General features: G+C 32.2%; 1 protein-coding gene across 1 annotated transcript in view; it reads left to right on the top strand.

The window, feature by feature from the left end:
* Nucleotides 1–21100, top strand: part of Smp_170080 (sodium/dicarboxylate cotransporter-related) — a gene marked incomplete at both ends in the record, with an annotated part of 94546 nt that overhangs the window by 55878 nt on the left and 17568 nt on the right. The window contains 6 exons of the mRNA XM_018789206.1: nucleotides 1408–1439; nucleotides 2281–2374; nucleotides 2870–3057; nucleotides 4261–4365; nucleotides 5692–6144; nucleotides 20779–20911. Of these exons, the coding sequence (XP_018654673.1) occupies nucleotides 1408–1439; nucleotides 2281–2374; nucleotides 2870–3057; nucleotides 4261–4365; nucleotides 5692–6144; nucleotides 20779–20911 (1005 nt within the window). The remainder of the gene's footprint in view (nucleotides 1–1407; nucleotides 1440–2280; nucleotides 2375–2869; nucleotides 3058–4260; nucleotides 4366–5691; nucleotides 6145–20778; nucleotides 20912–21100) is intronic.

Here is a 21100-nt window from a genome sequence, read left to right as displayed (position 1 = left end):
TTCTTCACACATTTAATTAAAAAGCAAACTGATTAAGATCAAATATGTATTGTTAAAATCAGTTTTAAATGTTCGTTATTAAAAGATAACGTGGGGAATGATTCTGCCCTGCTCGCAAACTCCCAACATGAAGATTATGTGAATGTTTAGTAACTCCTATTTGTTAGTAGGAAGTGGTCTAGTTAGACGTTATGGGTTTATAATGTTGTTTAATTAGTTCCTCCTCTTCAGATTTTAATTCATTCTGCTATGTGATATGAATTAATCTTGTTAGTTAGTGTATCTTGTCACTAGGCCAATTGACGTGATTCATTCAAGTGCTTCCTCACTATAGTGTTAATCTAGTTTAAGATATGTGTAATGGGTTCTAACATTACAAAGTAATAACTCGTAGTCATATCTCACATGTTGTCTTTTGATATTTCAGTGGGTTGGTGAATCGATGAGGAAGGGGAGCTATCATATTTGTTGTTCAGTGCAATACTCGCTTTCATATTGGTTAGGTATTACTCCAGAAATCTAATGATATACCGATCAGCTTGATTTCGTAAAATATTTATGCATATGGCTTTCAAGCTATTCACACAAAACTTTTATTTATATACAAATAGTAAATTTTTCAAAAGGCTTGAGATACAACACTTAAATTTCGATCAATTTTCATCAGTATTATTAGAAGTACGCTTGTGTGCGCATTCGTTTCTGCCTATCATGAAATTGTTATTTGTTTTATCTTGGTTGTAGTGTTTATAAAATATTTAAATTATGCACTTGATTTAACTTGTCAGTAATAGCTTTTGGTAAATCTTATTTTTAGACATTCTTTTATAAACTTTTCTTTCACTGTTTTTGTTTTTTGACTAAGCAATAGTGTTTTTTAAAACGTAAATAGATTTTCAAGCAGTAAAGCAATTTGGAGTAGACACTGTTATTTAGGTCACGATGGACCAGATTTACCACCATTGTATTTGTACGCTACTAGTTTGAAGAAGCTGATTCGTTTAGGATAGAAAAAATGTCCGCAAAATTTTATTCCTTTATGAAAGGTACTGACGTGAGCTGTATGGTTTATGAATAATTAAATTCCTGCCATAAATAAGTCAACTGACCAAAGTCAGACGATGTGTAGAAAGTGGACCATCTGAACCACTTACATAGTTATCCGATGTTCAAACTACTGTGAATCAGCTAGTAGCTGACATTACATACAATTTCGTAATTATTATTTTACAGCATATTCCTGTAGTTTCGTGGAATCTTTAGGTACGTCATAGTCTATCGTCTTCATTAGACATTTTCCGTCTTAATAACACTTGTTGAATAAGTTTTGTTAATTTATAATTTTGCTATATGAAGTTAAATTATGATGTTCTCAGAATTATCATTTGTTCTAATTTTACTCTTTAGATGAAAAGAAATCAGTATCTGAAGTTAAAAGGGTAAGTAGAGTGTTAACCTGAGTTTGTCATTTTTATTTTAATAAACGCCAAAAATCTTAGTGGTAAAGATCATCAGGATAACGTAAACATAATTGAAATGATTTTCGTATTATTACTACTATTCCGAGATGAATTGGATCACAGACTAATTTCATTTTCACAACTGTTGGAATTTAGAGAGCACTGGCGAGGTATTCTGTTTTGATTAGGGATTTCTGTGGAGTGTACGTCCATGACTCAATCAATGGTTGGACCACGAACCCTGTGGTCTTTCTGTGAACGCATTATTTTAGAGCTACAAAATCCTGTGGTCCGCATTCCCACTTTTATTCATTTCGTGATAAAGCTCAACGATCATCTAATGTCATCGACATCGTTTATCTCTGCTAGTCGTAGCTTAATGTTAGATAGTAGATGCATATGTTAATATTACAACATTTATAGAGAACTTCTACCCATTGAATTCTACCATTTTGTTCTATCAAACGTACCTATGAGTTTATATTTGTCGAACTTTTTATACTGCATCATAAATGATGCTTGAAGCCAGGCGTACTGGTTATTTCTTAATGTCACCTGTTTTATTGTTCACTGAGATCTGTGTGAAACTGATGTTACTCGATTCACATATCTCCTTTCATCTGTTTCGTTCCAACTCGCTAGTTATAATTATTCTCTTTAATCAGTATTTCTGTTTCTTCTGGGAATTTAACTAAAATTTTTGTTGATGGATATTATTTTTAGTTATATAAGGCATATCAAAATTTCGAATTTGTTTGCTGTTACGTTTTGTTGATGATTCCATTATTTTCTTTTTTTGCATTTCTTTTCTGTCTTTCAGTTAGTTTTACTGGATGGTATGAAACAGTATGCAATACGACTATTTGATGCCATTCGTCAAAGTGAAGCGTTGCATAAAATTAGTCCAGGGATAGGTAATACACTTTAATTTGTGTCTGTTCTGACTCTAAGATTTCGTTGACTAGCACTCTACTCGATAGGTTATATTATTAATACACTTAACACCCATATACATCGCCGCTTTCGAAGTATACATGCTGTTCTATATTGATTCCTGATAACGCATGATTTTGATTTTGCTCCAGCGTTTTGCTTTTGGAATGCTTCGGTTTTCCTATTAATGTTACTAAGATTTGAATTTTCATTTTCGTGGTTTTTTTATACAAGAATCTTTTACCATTGACTCCAGTTTTCCCTGGATAGTAGTAAAAATATAATTTACATGGAAATAAGATGATCGGATTTTTTAAGCTGTCTTGCTATATCAAAAGTATTTAATGAAATATTATGTTCTGCAAATATAAGTTTAGTATCAACATAGTGGAATCGTGATATTGTCATTCTCTTATATTCTTAAATACTCTCTAATCACTGTGACATAACGATAACGTTTTCTTGTTTTGATTCAGCTGAACCATTAATTCAAGAAGCGAAATTCAATCTAATTGTGACAGAAGCTAAAGAACTATTTATGCAAAATTGGCTGTCATACTGTCAGTCGTATGAACGAAACTTAAAATTAAACAATCCTGTTTTATTTAATATCCCTAAATGGCGTTCAAAACAGTGGTATTATGCAAAGGCGGAATACCTTCAGGTAAATTATTGTACCAATATACGATCCCATATATTAGCTTTAGAGTTTTGCTTGTCAGGTTTTTGTATTTTAGGCAGGTTAATTATTTTACTTAATGATTCTATGAAAAAGTCTTTTCATGTTTGATAATATATAAAAAGTGTGTTAGATAGAAAACTGTCAGATTGTTTACATGATAAAAATAACAATATGGTGTAAACTTATGTACGTAAAAGATGGGGATCTGTTGATTATCATTCTTCCCTCTCAAGAACTTTCAGTCTTTGACGTAGTAACTGATATTAGCATTGAACCTAAACAGGAGATAACGCATTGCAAAGCCACCTTTGTGACTGAAATAAAAATGAAACTTTTTCAAAGTCGATTAATATCATTCTTTTTACCCGTACATGATCATGCTGAATCACCACTCCACCGACTGGTATTAAGCTTATTGTATAATTAAGCTCTGGTTGTAATCTGGATAATTTTACAAACAATTCAGTGGAAATGAAATCTAACTTCATATTTTAGTAATGGCTTGAAGTTATTACTACTTTTAAAAAAGAAAATCGGAGCTTTTTGCTCACTGGTTGTTCATAGACGAAACTATTATGTATGAAATAAACTGCGCTAAATAAACTTTTTTTGTACATGAAAATGGCTCAAAAGTTACTTTGAGTCGATAAACGTGTGTATATTCTCACTAATTGAATGTATTACAACAATATTTCTGCAAATCGTACCGTCAAACACACACACAGAATATGTTTTTTTGTTCACTTGTATGTTTTGATTATCAGAGTCAAACCAAAACAACGTTACTGTCGTTATAGTTGGTGGCACTTTATTGATTTACTGGTGTGATTTACACTAGTAAATTTGGTTAAATGCAAGTTAGTTTCCTTAATTTTGCATAAGCACCTTGGTAATCAGTGCCAGTTATTATGAAACTAATCCTCAGAATTTTCTGTGAATTAAATATGATTGTAAGATTAGTTAGCTTTTTTTCTCATTACTGTTAACTCTACTTCTCTATCGTCCAGGTTCAAAACAGTTTCAAGTGTAGTAGTGTGTAAAACATGTTTATAATGAAGAGATTTGGTGTTTTTCTAGCATCATTTCATACATGAAGTATGATTTGATTCCTTTTTTTAATCAACCAATGTGATTATTTTCTCTGAATTGTTATTGTTTTTTTATTTCTTCTACAATTTATACTAGGAACATAAGTTGGACATTCATGAATACGTTTTATCGAAGTGCATTTCAAATGGTTTAGATTCTTATGCTTTTCTAATTGGCCGTGATTTAGCATTTTTAAGAGATGTAAGCAGTGGTAACATTTATTAATTTCCGTTGATAATTTTTAGGTTATACGTGACATATGTCACAGAGTGTAGCAATTGTCCTAAAAATCATTAAACTATTCCTCATTTTAAGTTAATCTGATGAAACTAGTAGTTAGTGTCACTTTGTTTATGTGTACTTTCTTTAATAAGAAAACAAGTCTGTTTCGTTTAGTTCTAGTTTTTCTTCGTTATTTTTCCATAATATGCTTTTGGGACAGAGTACAATTACAGCGTTTTTTAAAATTAGTTTCTTTAAAACGTCAGTAAATTTATAAGTGACTTGAAATGAATGCTATAAACCATTCACGTGCAGTTTTGACGTAGTAATCTAAAGGTGGTCAAACAAAATGTACTTTATCATGTTGTAAGTATTTTTACAATCTTTTTTATGTTGCATGATTTATACATTGACTGTGAGCTTTTGTATAATGATCATTCAAAGTTCCTATGGATATCTATTAATTGTACACCATTACATTTCATAATGCAATGTTGTAAACCTGACCGAGTGAAAACATCATTTTTCTCATCTATTGTGTGATTCTGTCGTTGATATTCAACTCCTGGTTGGTAGTTATAACTTCAAAGAAATGTTATTTTTGCTTTATCAGATAATGATAGGCTTTTGAAGGATATTTTTGGACAGGCAAGCTTGTCCGAACCTTTGTGGATGTAGATACTCTGGGTATCACTTGTTTTGTATGATATTTTGTTCATATTCAACCTGAAACATTAGATTTTGGATACACATGTCTGATTCTATTTGTCTGGTCTTAACATCACGTTTGTTAGGGATAGAAAGTTCTTATCCAATCTGTTTCTGACTATGTTTATCACAAGTGAAATCATTTTTTTACCGGATCATATGGCCGAATGATGTTCATGTGCGTGTATTCGTGTTTAAGCCTTTTTTCTGTCTGATTTGCGTTGCTAGCGTCTCAGTCCACTGACATCGAAAATTGTGAATGCCTTTCCACTTTTCCGGGTTGTCTTAACTTTTACCACTTATTATTAGTTACCAATAAAGAGTACTTACCCGGTGTTAATTTGTGCTAACTTTTTAGTATGAGAAGGGATCAAACGATTCCATGGTTATGCATCCCTTTACCTCGGATTTTGTTTAGTGAAAAAATGTTCCATTCCATTACAAATAAGCTAACAGTCTTTTTTTCAAAAATGGTTAATAATCTAACAAAACATTCTTATAATGAAAGTCACTGTCTAATTTACTATCGATGTGTCATTGATGTTTTATTTTATCTTATTTACGAGTTTTTTTCTCTTCCGGATTTATTTTTCTTAGCGTGAATGTTTGCTACGCGATCAAATATTTAAAAGCGCCAGATTTCCAGATGAAGAGTTCATTTTTCAAGTTTCACGACGCTGTCTTCGTAATGTTTATGTGTATCGTGAGGACTTTAGCTTATCAAATCATTATCAACTTGTAGATACAATATTGGTCAGCTATGATTCTGATAAAGGTTCTCCTGATCAACTGCCTACAATTAAGCGACATATCAAAAGAAACAAAACTCAGAATTGTACAACTGAAGTCATTCCTTTGATGTACCGATTTCCGCGCAGTTCTTTTGCTATGAATACGTCCAAGACAAATAAAGGTGATAATTTCCCGTCTCATGTTGGCTTTGTCACTGATAACACTGTAACATCAAATACAGACTTCTCAAATATTTTAAATTCTCCTGATCATCGCTACCGAGACCCGTTACTTCCGCCCAAGAGCAGTACTGATCAAGTAAGTTTTTCATTAATATGTTCTAAACTCGTTTCACATAATTTCTGTATGAAGTTACATTATATTGCTGACACAATATGCAGTAGTTCATGTAAACTATCATCTACAACAATTCTACGTTCTCACAAATTGGAACGAAAGGGTGAGAAAAGATCGGCCTAATAATGTCACACCCCATCTTATCCTACAAATTTCTATTTCCGTCAGTAGGGCTTTAAAAATGTGGAGCTAACACATCAAACGTTTCTCGCAAAAAGGGTGTATATAAATGACCTTGAATAACTATTCATTGAACTCAATAGTCACTCTTCCACGACTAATCCAGTTCCCTTTTCAGATCTTTTGCGGAGATATTTTCTTTCACAGTAAGGGTAACAAGAATGAGATAACAGCCTCCCATATCTCTAGCTGAGCCTGACGTCCTCTTGTTTGTGACAAACCACATCATTTTACATACCATTTTTCCTCCACTGTCGACCCTTCTCCTATAACGTTATCTTTGTCACCACGCTTCTCCAATGCTAACGATTTTAATGCACCAAATATCATTGATGGTCTGTTAAAACTGCACTGTAAACTTTATGTTGGATTTTTCAATATTCAAACTTTATGTCAAGTTGACTAGCAGTCTTTCTTAGCTAGGACACTAGAACCCCCGTGCAATCAAAGTTTACTCTCTCCGAAATATGCAGAGAACCGACTCGACTTACCCTATTTTTATCTGGAGTCTTGACTGGCATTCCTCATCATTTCCAGTGGCTCAGGTACATCCGTTCTTTGTCTTCCCCCAAATTCCAAGCTCCTGAATTCCTCCTAGCTTCCTTTTATTTTACTAATTTACATTTTCTTGAATCGTATTTTTGTCCTATTGGTAGGAAGTGAAGTAGTTGAGCTATTACTACCGCATCGTTCAGAAGATTTATTTCCTTAATTACGTATTTGCTTATTCCTTGAACGGTGTACTTTTTCCAGTTAGCGAATGCGAAATCCATTGAGACTATTTTTTCTTGTAATTGTCATTCTTGACACTAATTTTACTACTAATTAATTATTTCATTACTATTGTTAATATTATTACTATTATTATTTTTTTATATAGGTGAATTATTCGCAATCAAATTTTGTTATGCAATCTACATTGGTGTTAAAAGCTTCGACACGTTATTTTATGTGGCGTTGGCTTGTTTTCTTTCTATGCACTTATTCATGGCTCATCCGTTCACTACAATATTTTTTTGTGAGTTTACATTTGTGTCGAATGTTTAATCCCCATATATCAACATTCGTGTTGTTAATTTTTAGTAGTCATAATCAGTGAAGAAACGAAATATGATTGAATAAATAAGTCTTGTTTGTCTCTATGTGAAGGCGAGGTTTTGTAAAGTCGAATTGCCGATAATATTGAAATAAAAAGTAGTAGGATGTTTGTGATGTTATTCAAAAAAGACGATATATGGTAGGATAATGGGTTGTAAAATTACTAAGCAATCGATATATCAGCTGATATATGAGTACCGAGTACTAGTCTCATTTCACTGACTATAAGTTTCAGGTCAGTCAAAATTAATTGTTATATACGAACTCACAAGGTATGGGCTTGTTTTTTGTTAATTTGACTACTTGTTCTCGATGTGAACTAAAATTAACATGAAAATAACTGAAAACGAATAAGTATTGGACTTTTATTTCATCCTCATGTTTAGGTTCTTCAAAACCCTGGACCTTGACTTCATGCAAAACCAAACACATTGGCTGACTAGTAATATCTTAGTATATACACTGGGAAGTATGAGCAAAGCACGAAACAACTCCATGTTTGTACTGTAATTTTCCAGTTTATTTCTGTCATTATTTTGAACTCTCTGTGTCACTCAAACCATTTAAGGTTGCTGTCTTACGTAATGCAAAAATTATTTAGTTCCATTTTTAAGTATGTGCATAAGTGTTGTAGCTCAGTAAAGTAAAGATTATTTACCATATTGTCTTTTATAAATCATTACACTTTTCAATACTGACTGTCGTTTTTGCCACATACTAGTTTTTAAACCTGGTATAACCACCACAATGACTGACTAATTTGCTTTGGTTTTGTGTTTGGTAGGTCATTATCCCTTTCCAGTCATGTGTCAGCTACGTAGTATTGTTCAAACGGACGTCGATCTATTACATGTACAAAGTAGATAAAAATTCAGTAAGTTAACAAGTTTAACTCATGAACTATTTGTGATTTATACCGTTACTTACTTCGTCAGCGCCTTCCTGCTTGGTAAAACTTTCGTATTTCTTATTAGGCTACTGTATTTCAATAAGTAGTAAAGGGTGTCTTCGCGAAATATTTGACTGAAGCTTCAAAAGTCATTAGGTGAAAATATTGACTGGTCTTTTAATATGATTTTCTCTTACCGTTTATGATATCTTGATGACTGTAATATGAAATATCTTTAGTGGAAATTTTGTCTTGTCTATTTCTCTAATCTCGTGTTGGCTCATAATACACTCAGGTAGTAATGATAGACCACAATCTGACTTAATGGCTGTGGTTTACTGTAATACAGTGTAAATTATGCATGTAAGTAGACTTTGTATGCTATCAAATATCTTGTTGGGATGAGAGTATTCTCAGTAATTTGTTTGATTGCTTGTCTTTTATTTTTAAGAATAGTTTAGTGAAGTAGTAAGATATTAACAAATTATTTCATTGTGATTTTGATCGTCTCGTAAATACTGATAAGCGAATGAATCTATGTTAAGTTCTTGTGTAAAAAGATATATACTACGCGTGATCAAGATACCCGTTTTCAAGTATAACTATATAGCTTTTACTTTCTAAAATAGGCTTTTTTGCATAATTTTTTCAAAGATTTCTCATATACTCGTTTTCTTAGGATACGAAGTTCTGCATGTTTTTCGTCGTGCGAAATTCGATTTAGCATACAGAAAACCAACCAATGTGAATAAACCCTGTTAGCCTTGTTTTTGCCTTACATCCTAAAAACTGTACAACCATATGCTCACTTACGGCTTTTTCAGCAATGCTATCTTTGATTTGGCATTTATTTTCATGTTCAAGAAATTCTTGTTAGGATTTGTTATCACCTAAAAACCTATTTTTTAGCTTGTTCCTCATTGTTACAACATTGATTCCAATGGTTTAGATCCATAATTCTATATTTTCTAAAGTATTTCGCCGAGTATTCTATATTAAATTTAGGATTAGTAAGTAGTCATTTTCGTTTGTTTTCTTTTACTTTAAAGGGTTATGTATATTATGACAAAGCATATTATAATCATACTCTAATCAGTTTTCTTCGTCAAATGTGGACTACGCTACGTAGAAATAGGCAAAAATTTGACCATCAGTTGTTATCAACTGGTTTTTTTCGATGGTATATAATAAGACCAATTCATTGGATCTGGACGTATATAATTCATGGTGTCTTGACAACCATGATTCTAGTAGTATTTTGGCCTACACTATGTATCATATGCTCTACCACTTCAATAGTAATCGGTGTGCTATCGATACCTGTGATACCGTTACTATCATTACTTGCACATTTACTTGGTTTACTGTTTTGGAACGCATACACACCGGGTATGTTAGTATTTTGTTCTCATATATATTTTCGTTAAAGAATCTTTGTTTTGTGGCATATTTTTCATATCATCCTAGTGAATAATGTAAAGTAGACACTTGAATTTCGTTACTGATTATCCTAATTACGCTAGTATTCAGTAGTATTCAATAAAATTAGATTGAACTTGTAGGTATCTTCATACACCTAGATCCATACCAGTTGTTCCAATACAATTTAAATGAGTAATCATCCCATTTTTGACTGCTTGTTTGATCAATGTACGGCTTTATATGGGTCTGATATTTATCGTATACCGAACAAAATGTAGCGATTTTAAATTGCTGGTGACATAAAATTAGTCAATCGATCAATATTTGTTGTAGAAATAAAATTAGTGACAGTTCATTTCAGTTGAACTCCTTTGTTCTATCTGTCGTTAGCAGTTACAATTCGACTTCAATATATAATTCACTCATCTAAATAACTTGTTTTGCTAGTAATATATAATGTCCATGCCAAATACCAGACTTTATGTTTAGACTTACTGTCTTCGTTTTTTTATTTTCTATCTTGAAAATCTCAGTTCTTGGATCGAATCGTCTAATACCATTATTCGAGATTATTTTTTACCAGTTCTTGTTAAAATCGGTCGTGCAATTTTTTGTCAGTGTACTGTGTGCATTTATATTATGCCCCATATGGTTTGTGCTTCATCTTTTATTCACTGTAACCAAATTTCTACTGTATACTTTGTGGGATGCCTTCGTATTCTACCTCGTGTTCAAACTAGTCACTCGTATACCATGTCAAGAGAATTGTTCTGTAAAACGTTCTAATGATCCTAAAACTGTGCGAAGCATTTGCCTACTGGTTAGTTTTCAAAACTTTATGAATTAACTATTATTTGCATCACATTTTAAAAATCGTATTTGTAATTTTCCTCTATGTGAACAACTGTTGCCTCTGTGTGTCCTGTAAACCATCAGCATAAACACTGATTATTTACAATTAGCTCGTAAACAAAATGTGTTGGGCTGCAATAAAATGAAGGGTGATATATAGGTATTTCAAAATTGAAATATTCCAACCATTCCGTTATCTGAAATATATAACATTTATCCTATTTTAAACAAAGGAACTGTTCTGTAACTTTTTCAAGTTGGTCAAACTAAATTATGAAGATCAACATCTTTGATAAATACAGTCTAGATAGTTTATATTACAAACTAACCATAAGCAGAAAACGATTAAAAGATAGGGAGCACTGAACAGTACTCATTCGCAACCAAGACTTACTTCAAGAGGTAGTTGTAGGAGTTCTAAGGAGAATACGTGATTGATGGAGTTCAGTCGTGTCAAGTGTTAAGTACATATGATCATTGGCAACGGGTGATTGTCATACAATATCGAAAATTGATTGGAGTGACCATTCAACCCCGGATCAATTTAGTTTAAGCTCTCGTAGTGAGGCTCAAAGTCTCTAGATTAGGTTCCTGGTCGGGTCGTAAGTGCACACTATTAAGGAGTTTCATACTACGGCAGAACGGCTTTCCAGTACTTCATGATTTTAAATGACTAACTATGATCAGTGTTATGAACTGTGAACTCTAGCAGTCTACTCAAACCCCTATAGTAAAAACAGTTTGATATAAATTATATAATTTACTGAGTATTAGGATTACGTCTAAAAGCGCTGTCTTCACTTTTCTCATTATTGTTGAATATCATTCTTTCTTATTAACTGTATCATTACAATTTATTTGAGAATATAAGAGACTTATAATACACCCAGGATTCCTTGTCAGTATTGAACCACAGACTTGGCATCGGTTCATGAAGTTACTAATTACTGGACAGAGCCGTGTGAGTAGATCCAGACTATCTGATTGAAGACTTTGGATGAAGTACCTCTGAGTCCGTCTGAACGGAGCAAATGTATTCACTCTTTGTCTTAAAACACTTGTACTTATTATTCCGCGAATTCATTCTCCAATCCTATCGTCTATGCCTATCCTCTTTTACTGCTACTAATATTGTTGCTACTTCTACTACCATCATGTTTGTCTTAACATCATTTTTGCTGTGCAGATTTGGTTCTGTACCTTGAAACAACGCAAATATATTGTCAGGTTCTACGTTCCTAACGCCTGACGGGATTGAATTACAGTTACTCCCACTGGTTGTTGCTCATAAACTAGTTTTGTATTAAAGTCTATGATTTTTGAAAAAAATTAACTATGAACTGGTTCACTTTATTTATTAGTTTGAGAATATAGACTATCAAAAATATTTTGGCATTTGAGTATAGTTTCCATCGCTTTATGAGTTATTTTTGTTAACTGTATTGTTTCATCATTTTCTCTGCTATTTGGTCGATAACTACATATTTACAATGATATAATTGGTCATTCGTCGAGGCTCGACCTGAAGACATTTTGATTATACTTGGTGTGCAATTAGAATATTTGGAACTGAATTTATGGAAAAGCCAAATGGAATTGATAGCTAAAAAGCCTATCAACGTGTACAAGTAAGGATAGTGTATCAATTATTAATAGTCCAACTTCGTTAAGCGTATTACAATTAACAGATTTTTGTAAAGCACTTTTAACATTGAGTTCTAAAAGTGCTACTTCTTTCCACTTCTTAATGAATGTTGTAATTTTTCCAGATAGATTAACTGTTTCTTGTACTAGGATCCCAACCGAAGAACAAGTTGTTCTGTATGAATAATAGATTTTCTTTGAATACTAAGATGACTTCGAACTAGTTTATATCCAAAATGATTTATTTTACTCTTGGAGATTTTATAATTTGTCTTTTACCAAAAGCGAGTTAGGTACTTTTACTCGAAGCTTCTTGATCTTCAGATGTTTTTAAGTCAACACTAATTTGAATTAAAAATAAAGGTGTGTTTATAATCTATTTCTTAATGAATAAGTGTTATAAAGCTTTCCGTTTACACCCGCTAACTATATCTTTGAATGAAATGATCAATCATGCATACAAAAGTTTCTACCTGTTCCCATTCTACCAACCAGAAAGCCAGGAAGACGACGTAAACATCCTATTTTATTTCCCCTTATGCAAAATTTAAAATTCATGTGATTTTATGTTTATAGAATACAAGATCATGATGCACCATAAGCAGTAAATCTCAGTATGTACAGAGCCGAAATATTTATTGTACAAGACTACATAACAGGTTTATGAACTATTATTCTGGGATTTATGAAGGTGTGTTGAACATGGGGTCGATAACCCCATCCCGTAGAAAACAACCTGGCCAAAAAATCGCTAATCAGAATATGTATATTAAATCAGTTAAACTCTGCCTTGGGAGTTAAAGGATTTCATTGCGAAAAACGAGATTATTCGGAAGTCACGAGGCTAATATTCCTTCTTACAACTAGAGCAACGATTAATGTAGGTACACGGAATATTCGGACAATACGGGAGACTGGTAGGACTAATCAGATGGCTACGGAAATGAGGAGATACAACATGACGGTGCTCGGAATCAGTGAAACCCATTGGACCTAATATGAAATGAAAAGAATAGGTTCAAGAGAGACGCTGTTGTACTAAAAAGCTCAACCAACCCAAGATAATGCTCGACAACAGGTTCCAAGTCTTACAAGATCTACTAAACAAAGAAGAGACTACTATGAAGACAATCGGATGACCATCAGATAAATCAAGAATGGGGAAGCAGCAAGACCTGACAATATACCATCTGAAACACTGAAATTAGACATAGAAGCAACTGCAAACATGATCCATGTTTTATTCAGGAAGATTTGGGAGGAGGATTAAGTACCACTGACAAACTAGAAAGAAGGATACCTCATCAAGATACTAAAGAAAAAAATCTGAGCAAGTACGCAAACTACACAAGCATCAAATCACTATCGGTACCACGAAAAGTTTTCAACCAGATGACAGGTTCAGTAGATGCCCAACTTCGTAATCAACAGACCGGGATAAGTCGTGCACTGACCAAATTATGGTGTCATGGATCATTGTTGAGTAATCAGTTGAATGGAATTCTCCACTATACATCAATTTCCTTGATCATGTAGAAGCATTTGACAGTGTGGATAGGAGAACCTTATGGAACATTCTTCGACACTATGGTGTATCTGAAAAAATCGTCAACATAATCCGGAACTCATACGATGAACTACACTGCAAAGTTATGCATGGAAGACAGCTTGTAAATGCATTTCAAGTGAGGACGTGAGCATGACAAGACAGCTTGCTCTTTCATTTTCACTTGCTTCTGTTGATTGATTAGATTATGAAGACCTCAAAATCTGGAGGAAAGCACGGAATACAGTGGACAGTTTGGATGGAACTAGATGATTTAGAATTTGCAAATGACTTAGCTTTTCGGTCTCATACACAGAAATAAATGCAGATCAGGACAACTAGTGCAGCAGGAACCTCTTCAAAAGTAGACCTCAATATACACAAGGGAAAATAAAGATCCTCAAATACAACATGACGAACACCAACTCATTCACGTTTGATGAGGACCTTCTGGTAGTGGTGTACACTTCCACATAACTGGACAGAATCATTGATGAAGAGGGAGGATGTGATGCAAACATAAATGCAAGGTATGGCAAAGTAAGGACCACATTCCTACAGTTCAAGAACAATATGGACCTCAAAACAACTGTCAATCAACATCGAAGTCAGAATCCTGAATACGAATGTCAAGACAGTTCTGTTGTATGTAACTGAACTGGAGTGGGATATCAAAAGAATGAGTAGACCTTGGCAACAACTGGAAAGGTGATCCAAGGATGGATTTGAATGGAGAATCGTGGTTGGCGGCCTATGCTGCTCCACAAAAGCCCATGATGTAATATTACTCATTGATAATATATGTGTACTGAATCCACGGTGGGTACCTTTCAAAGTTTTTCATACTCAATCATGCCCTCTGTCCTAATTGTGATAACACGTTATTCATGATAAGATATTGTATCTATCCAAAGAACTTCCAAACGTTTTAAAAAACACGTTTTTATAGGCATTCAAAACTACGTTGCAATTTGGAAAAGTTAAGTTGTGAATAAGTCAGCAGATTGTCTGTTAGTGGACTACATTTAACAAACATATTTAGACGTTAATTTTTAGAAATCATGCACAATATTTATTTTTTATTATTTGTTTGAATCTTCCTATTGATGTTTAGGAGTGCAATTGATCATTCTTTTATTGAGATATGTGTATACTGTGCTAACTACCTCGGTATTGTCTTAAGTCACAAGCAATCTAAGCAAAGATAGATAGTGGCTAGCAGGTACATCCAGTTGACGAGTTCCAACTAGGACGAAACGTGTGTTCTGGATTCCACTGTTAGCCACAATCCATCTCTGTATACATAATATTGTATCGATGTACATTTTTAGGATTCACATTCATAGATGAAAATGATACAGGGTTGTGGAAGTTACTCATAGGATTTCATTACAGTTTTCTCCAAGACAAAACCCTTAAGTTCATTTTTCAGCATTAACATGACTTTTTAAAAATCATCTTTCTATACATTCACACAGTTCAAAGTTACTTTTCAGTAGAACAACCGATTCAGTGTAGATTAGAGTGCAGATTTTCGAGACATTTACATTTGTTTAATAATTAAGTCACATGTTAACTTATTCTTCGTAGCTTATTAATAAAACTAAGTGTAACAAATTTATTCATAGAATTTATTATGTTTCCGTTTATTGGAAATTTTGGTGACATTTTGCACTTTTAACAATAACGGTTTCCTTTTTCTGGACACTGATTGCTTTATTTTGATTTCTATTGCTAGAATAGTTCTAGGGATAAGTAATTGAATAACTATTGTGCTCTCTGATTGTTCAAGTTCATCATTTTTTATTCTCGTTTATCAAGAGAACTAAATGAGGCTACTGGTGGTTAGGCTACACCGAATAAAGGTTAAAGGACTAGATTAAGCTATTCAAACTAAGTCAATTGTACTTATTCATTTATGAGTCTGATTCAGATAAATAAGCAAATTATGTCACGTCGTCACATAGGGTTGATCAAGAGTTCCGTTGTTTTTTTATTCACGAGAAATCTTTCTCACTATTTTTCAATTTATTCATAAACTCATTGGCTTTAGTTTTTTCAAAGGGACTTATTCAGCTTCTGTCCGTTGTTGTTGCAGTTATTGTTGTTACATATGTTTTTTTGCTCTATTACCTTCAGCTTATGAACCCGTTTTTGTTGATTTTTATAACCACAAGTAAACAAATTCCATTACCCCCTCTCTCTCTCTCGCTATATATATATATATATATATATGATTAATTATCGATTACTAATTGGACAGAATTAAAATTTTTTGCATCATTTTTTTATTCGAAAATAAGAAAATAATTATTGGCATAAACATTTTTTGTCTTAAACATTCACTGTGAAATCACTTTATTGTGGGTGTTTTTCTTCTAAATCCTACACTGTATGGATTCTCATGCTCGTTTAGATTTTTCTATAAAGGGAACGTCTTTTGATATGTGATATGATATTATCATTTATACGAAGTGTTCATTGGTAATAAGCCCTGTAGTTTGCATGATTAAACGTATTTCTTGGAGCATTTTGTTGTGCTGTCTTCCAAAAAAAGATCCTGCTTACTTTTGTATACTACTTCAAGTTTGTCGTGTAGGTCTAATGGAAAAGAAATAGGAGTTTTTCTTCATTTTTTTGCTATTAGTTTCTAAACTTATTAGTGGTATCTTTGTCTCTTGTCAAAAATGAATCGTAGTCGTCATTTTATCGCGTACTTATTTCAGAGGTTATGCATAAACAGGTACTCATAACAGAACAAAGATTTTAATTCTCAGAAAATAAAGCGATAAAGGATACTACTGATTTGATCCTAGTCTCTTTTATAAACACATGTGTTCATTCTGAGAATACCATAGTTTTTACTCTTTGTTACATCAACCAGTTGTCAACTATTTACTGTTATGAATTACCTAGTTTCCTTCGTACCGCTTAGTAAAGGTTGAAACCTTTCACACTGAATATCTGGTCCATTAATAATGTTATTAAACTGATTTCTACTTCTTAAAGGATTAGTTGGACTATCTGAACAGTGCTGTTGATGCTCAGTTCGTATCTCTACATCTGAAACAAGTTATCCATGACATTTATTCGAAGTGCATAGTCTGGACGAATTATGTTTCAAAATCGTATCGTTGCAAATATATGTAATAGATTTAACTCGGAACATACAAACCGAGGAGTAAATTAATATGTGATGATCTTCGAAAGCGATGCATCACCATGAACAATCAACTGTCTGTAACTTCAAATAAATAGACCTATTGGTCGGTAAAAAAAACAAGCAGTTTAAATAATTTTACACGCTATTCAACCAATCGAGTACGTAATTAATTTTGAGATGTATGTCTGGTAAAATAGAAAACTACCTTTGAATCATGAATTAAGGTCAGTTTTTTCAGAAGTATTTGTAAATAACGTTACCGTTAGTGCATTAAACTAACTTTTTATTTTGTTTAAATTTAGATAGCATCGTTAGCTTTTGGTATAAATAACCATTGACTGACTTACACTGTCTCATTGTTCGTATAAAATTTTGTCCCCAAAGGAGTTATTCATGATATTTATACAAGTTGTTTTCATCGAAGTTCGTAGCATGTGACATAGATGTTAATAGATGTTAAACATTGTTAATGTTTTAGTAATTCTAACGAAGTATATATTTGTTATACAATGTACAATAATATAAACTTTCTTATACTATAGTAGGTATTAAGTGGTTAAGTAGTATTATTAACATTCCGACACCATTTTTTAAACTATTGGTTGATTATAAATAATCATAGTAATCATATGTATTTCATCTGTGTTGTTTTTAATAATATACATAAATTTTTATGCCATCAAAATTAATACTGAACTCTTATCAGATTCATGAATTATAACATTTCAAGGAATCGGGTTTCGCATAGATTTTCGCCTACATTTAACCTTAAAAATGGACACTGCACATCATATTGGTACAATAATTTTCAGCTTTGAGATAAAAAAATATTATTCAATATACTGTAATCAAGCGAATCTGTCTTGAGGTGTTCTACAACTGTTTGTCTGTTAGTTAGTCCCCTCAGAATCTCATAATTTGAGATATTTGTTTAATCGTTCACCTGTCTTTATAGGTAAATATGATCAGGTGCTTTATACTATTAAACTGTACATTATTGGGAATGCAAAAAAATGCATATATTGATAATTACATCAGAAACATGTTACATGTAATCACGTAGATTATAATGTAATATTTCTTGACACCATACATTACACTTGGATTGTCACCAAATCTAATAATTATTATAACTTATGGGGTAACATCGATATTCCTAAAACAACTGTGACCAGCAGAATATGACTGTTCTCAAGGCACCGGTAGTGTGGTGAAAAACACTGTGACAGGAATCAGTAGAAATTGCATAATTAGTCTCTGGTTTGTTATTACCATCAGCTTTCTTGCAAAGGTCAAGTTCAGTAGTTTATCATCCGTTCATATAATCACAAATTTTTTGTTTAATTTTTGTTATTCTATATTTCTTACTTGTATGCATATATAATTTAAATAACATTATTTCAATGTGATCTGTTTTTTATGATAGTGAATTTTTACAATCATTATCTTCCCTCCCTTTATCTGTGTTATCGGACAATACTGTCGCCGATACATTAAATACCAAAACTCGATGTTGGCTCAGCCTAATAGAAAAGAGTTATAATAGGTAAGCTAATCTTTTCCTGGTTAATTATATAACATTTTTTATTACTAATCAGATAGTGCACAGTTGGATTGTTTCGTTTAGATGTAAATCAACTTAAATTAAATAGGAGGAACAGATTGTTGGCTATTTGTTCTTTTTTGTTTTGCAAGAAATCTCTTTTGTTTTTTCTCCATAACTCTGTACAATGTGCTAGATTGTTTAATCTATGGTAGCTATCGCGTATTGATCATTTCAACATCTTATTTAATTATTCATCAGTGTCTACATTAATTATAAACTATAATGTAGGCATCTCTTATAACTGATTGTAACTAAGAAACAGTTTCAAAAATGCGAAAAAATAACAAAGCACAAGTTAAAAATAATAATATTAATAATATTATTATTATTATTATTATTACACTTCTTTACTGCAGTATACATTTTTAATCAACTAGATGAAGTTATTACAAATAACTTAAAATTCATTAATTTAAGTTTTACATTGGTGTTTATGAACAATTAAAAGAGTTATGATAATTTCTTTGTATCTGTAACTATTCAGAAATCACAATCAATGGTAATGAGATTCCAATTTTACTGAAAACAATTTGGCTTGAATAAACTCATCATAGAATATTCACATTTGCTAATTGAATAAAAGATATCTAAAACCATTGAACTGGATGGCAAACAAAAAAAAATACATTAAAAATGTTTAAATGGCCTTCAAATACCAACGATAGATGCATTCATTCCACACAACAACAGTTTTCCGGTTTCGTTATTTTATAGTCTAATAAAAATATAAAAAAAAAATTTAAAACTCTTTGTTCTAGAACGGAAGAGGGGTTCAGCAGCAAAGGAATAAAGCTAAAACTGTATGTGTATAAAGCTGCAAAATAATTTCATTTTGTAGTCACTTCCTGAATACTAATTAGAATGTAAACACTCAATGTTTACAATATTACACCTTACAGAAAATGAATTTTTGTCCGAACTAAAATAAATATAATTTGTTTACATAAAATTTGCAAAAAGTAAATTGAACAATTTTTATTATCCGTTTGTTTATCTATTTGCTATAGGCGCGCAAAAGCTCTTGAAGTTCAAACCAATTCGAGATTCTTTAGACGCATAAAGTTATCTGATCGAAATTTAAAAGCAAGTTCACTAAGTTTTCATAACTCATCAATCCCTAATCTATTTTGAACATTGCTTTATTATACTTAAAACACCCCTTTATCCTATTTTCCATCTCTGTTCATGTTGTATCATACATTCGATGCAAAAAAATTTATATTTGTGTTGATAAGGATAATAAATAGAGTTTTCCAGAAAAAAGTCAGTTCAGTAAAACTGATTATTTTATTTGCATAACCTATTGGGTTTTTTAACTGTCTAATTAACTGTCATGTTACCATCATCTGTGTGGAATTGATATCTTCTAAAGATTTAGTGAGTACGCGTTTGTCACGTAAACAATAATTGCATTAGTTTCGTAAACTTTCATGTAATCCTAATTATCGTAGCTATCATTATTAAGTATTTGATCACCTTTCAAGACACTATTGAAATTGAATTGTCATTTTAATTTATAAAATTGAAGCATGACAATATTAGTTCTTTTGTGATTTTTTTTAAATACTTAATTTGATTGAACAGTCGTTTAGGAGCATGGTTGTATGTAATTGAACTATTGTCCGCGCGTACGACATACAGAAAGTGGGTTTCAGCAGATAATGAGATCCAAATTTAGGTGTCATGGGTCGTTGTATAGAAGAGCTATCGGTAAATATTTTGATGAGGCTATAATTTATGGACGATCTTTGAACGACCCGAAAATGATCTTGAGAATGTCCAATTACTTGAACTAAATGAAGGTTGTAAAGCAGTTCAAAGAATTAGAATTATGATTGACAGTTGGTGGGTGGGGTTAGAAACTAGGTTTAGGGTCTTCATCACAAACTGACATCAACTAAAGGGCCGAAACGCTATTTAGCCATATGGATGGATGAATTTCGCTCCGAAACCCAAGACCTGCTATCTTATATCTAATTGGTTCTCTCACAAACTATAGTCTCGCCAATATTTTTCAAGGCTATCAACCATAGTGGTCATCACTTGGGATTACTGATAGTATTACAACACATACTTTTATTTCACAGTGCATCAGTGATGCATCAGATACAATTAATTTATTTTATCTTTTCTTATAATTTAACATTGTGGAGTGATTTTAATAGTTTTCCCTACTTTTCTCTCCCACAATTCAGTTAACTCTTAATTTAGGCTCAGAATTAACTAAATGTTTCTATGAACTTCGGATTCTGCCTCGTATACATTTATTGAAACTACATATTGATGATTGGTGGTCGAAATTTCAGCTTGATGAAAATGATTTCACTGGTTAGTTGTTATTACATTAAAATTTATATATGTATTATCTAGAGTTATTATTGAGAAGCAGTTTTTTTAAAAAAGTGCTTATTTGAGGGATTTTATGTTATTCAAAGACAATTAGTGGAGAAATTCCAAAAAGCACCACTATTTGATTTTTAAGAGCTTCCCTTTCAGATGTATTCACTAATCGTTTTA

This window comes from Schistosoma mansoni, chromosome W (assembly GCF_000237925.1).
Source record: "Schistosoma mansoni strain Puerto Rico chromosome W, complete genome".
Taxonomy (NCBI): domain Eukaryota; kingdom Metazoa; phylum Platyhelminthes; class Trematoda; order Strigeidida; family Schistosomatidae; genus Schistosoma; species Schistosoma mansoni.
This window is presented reverse-complemented; position numbering and strand designations above follow the sequence as displayed.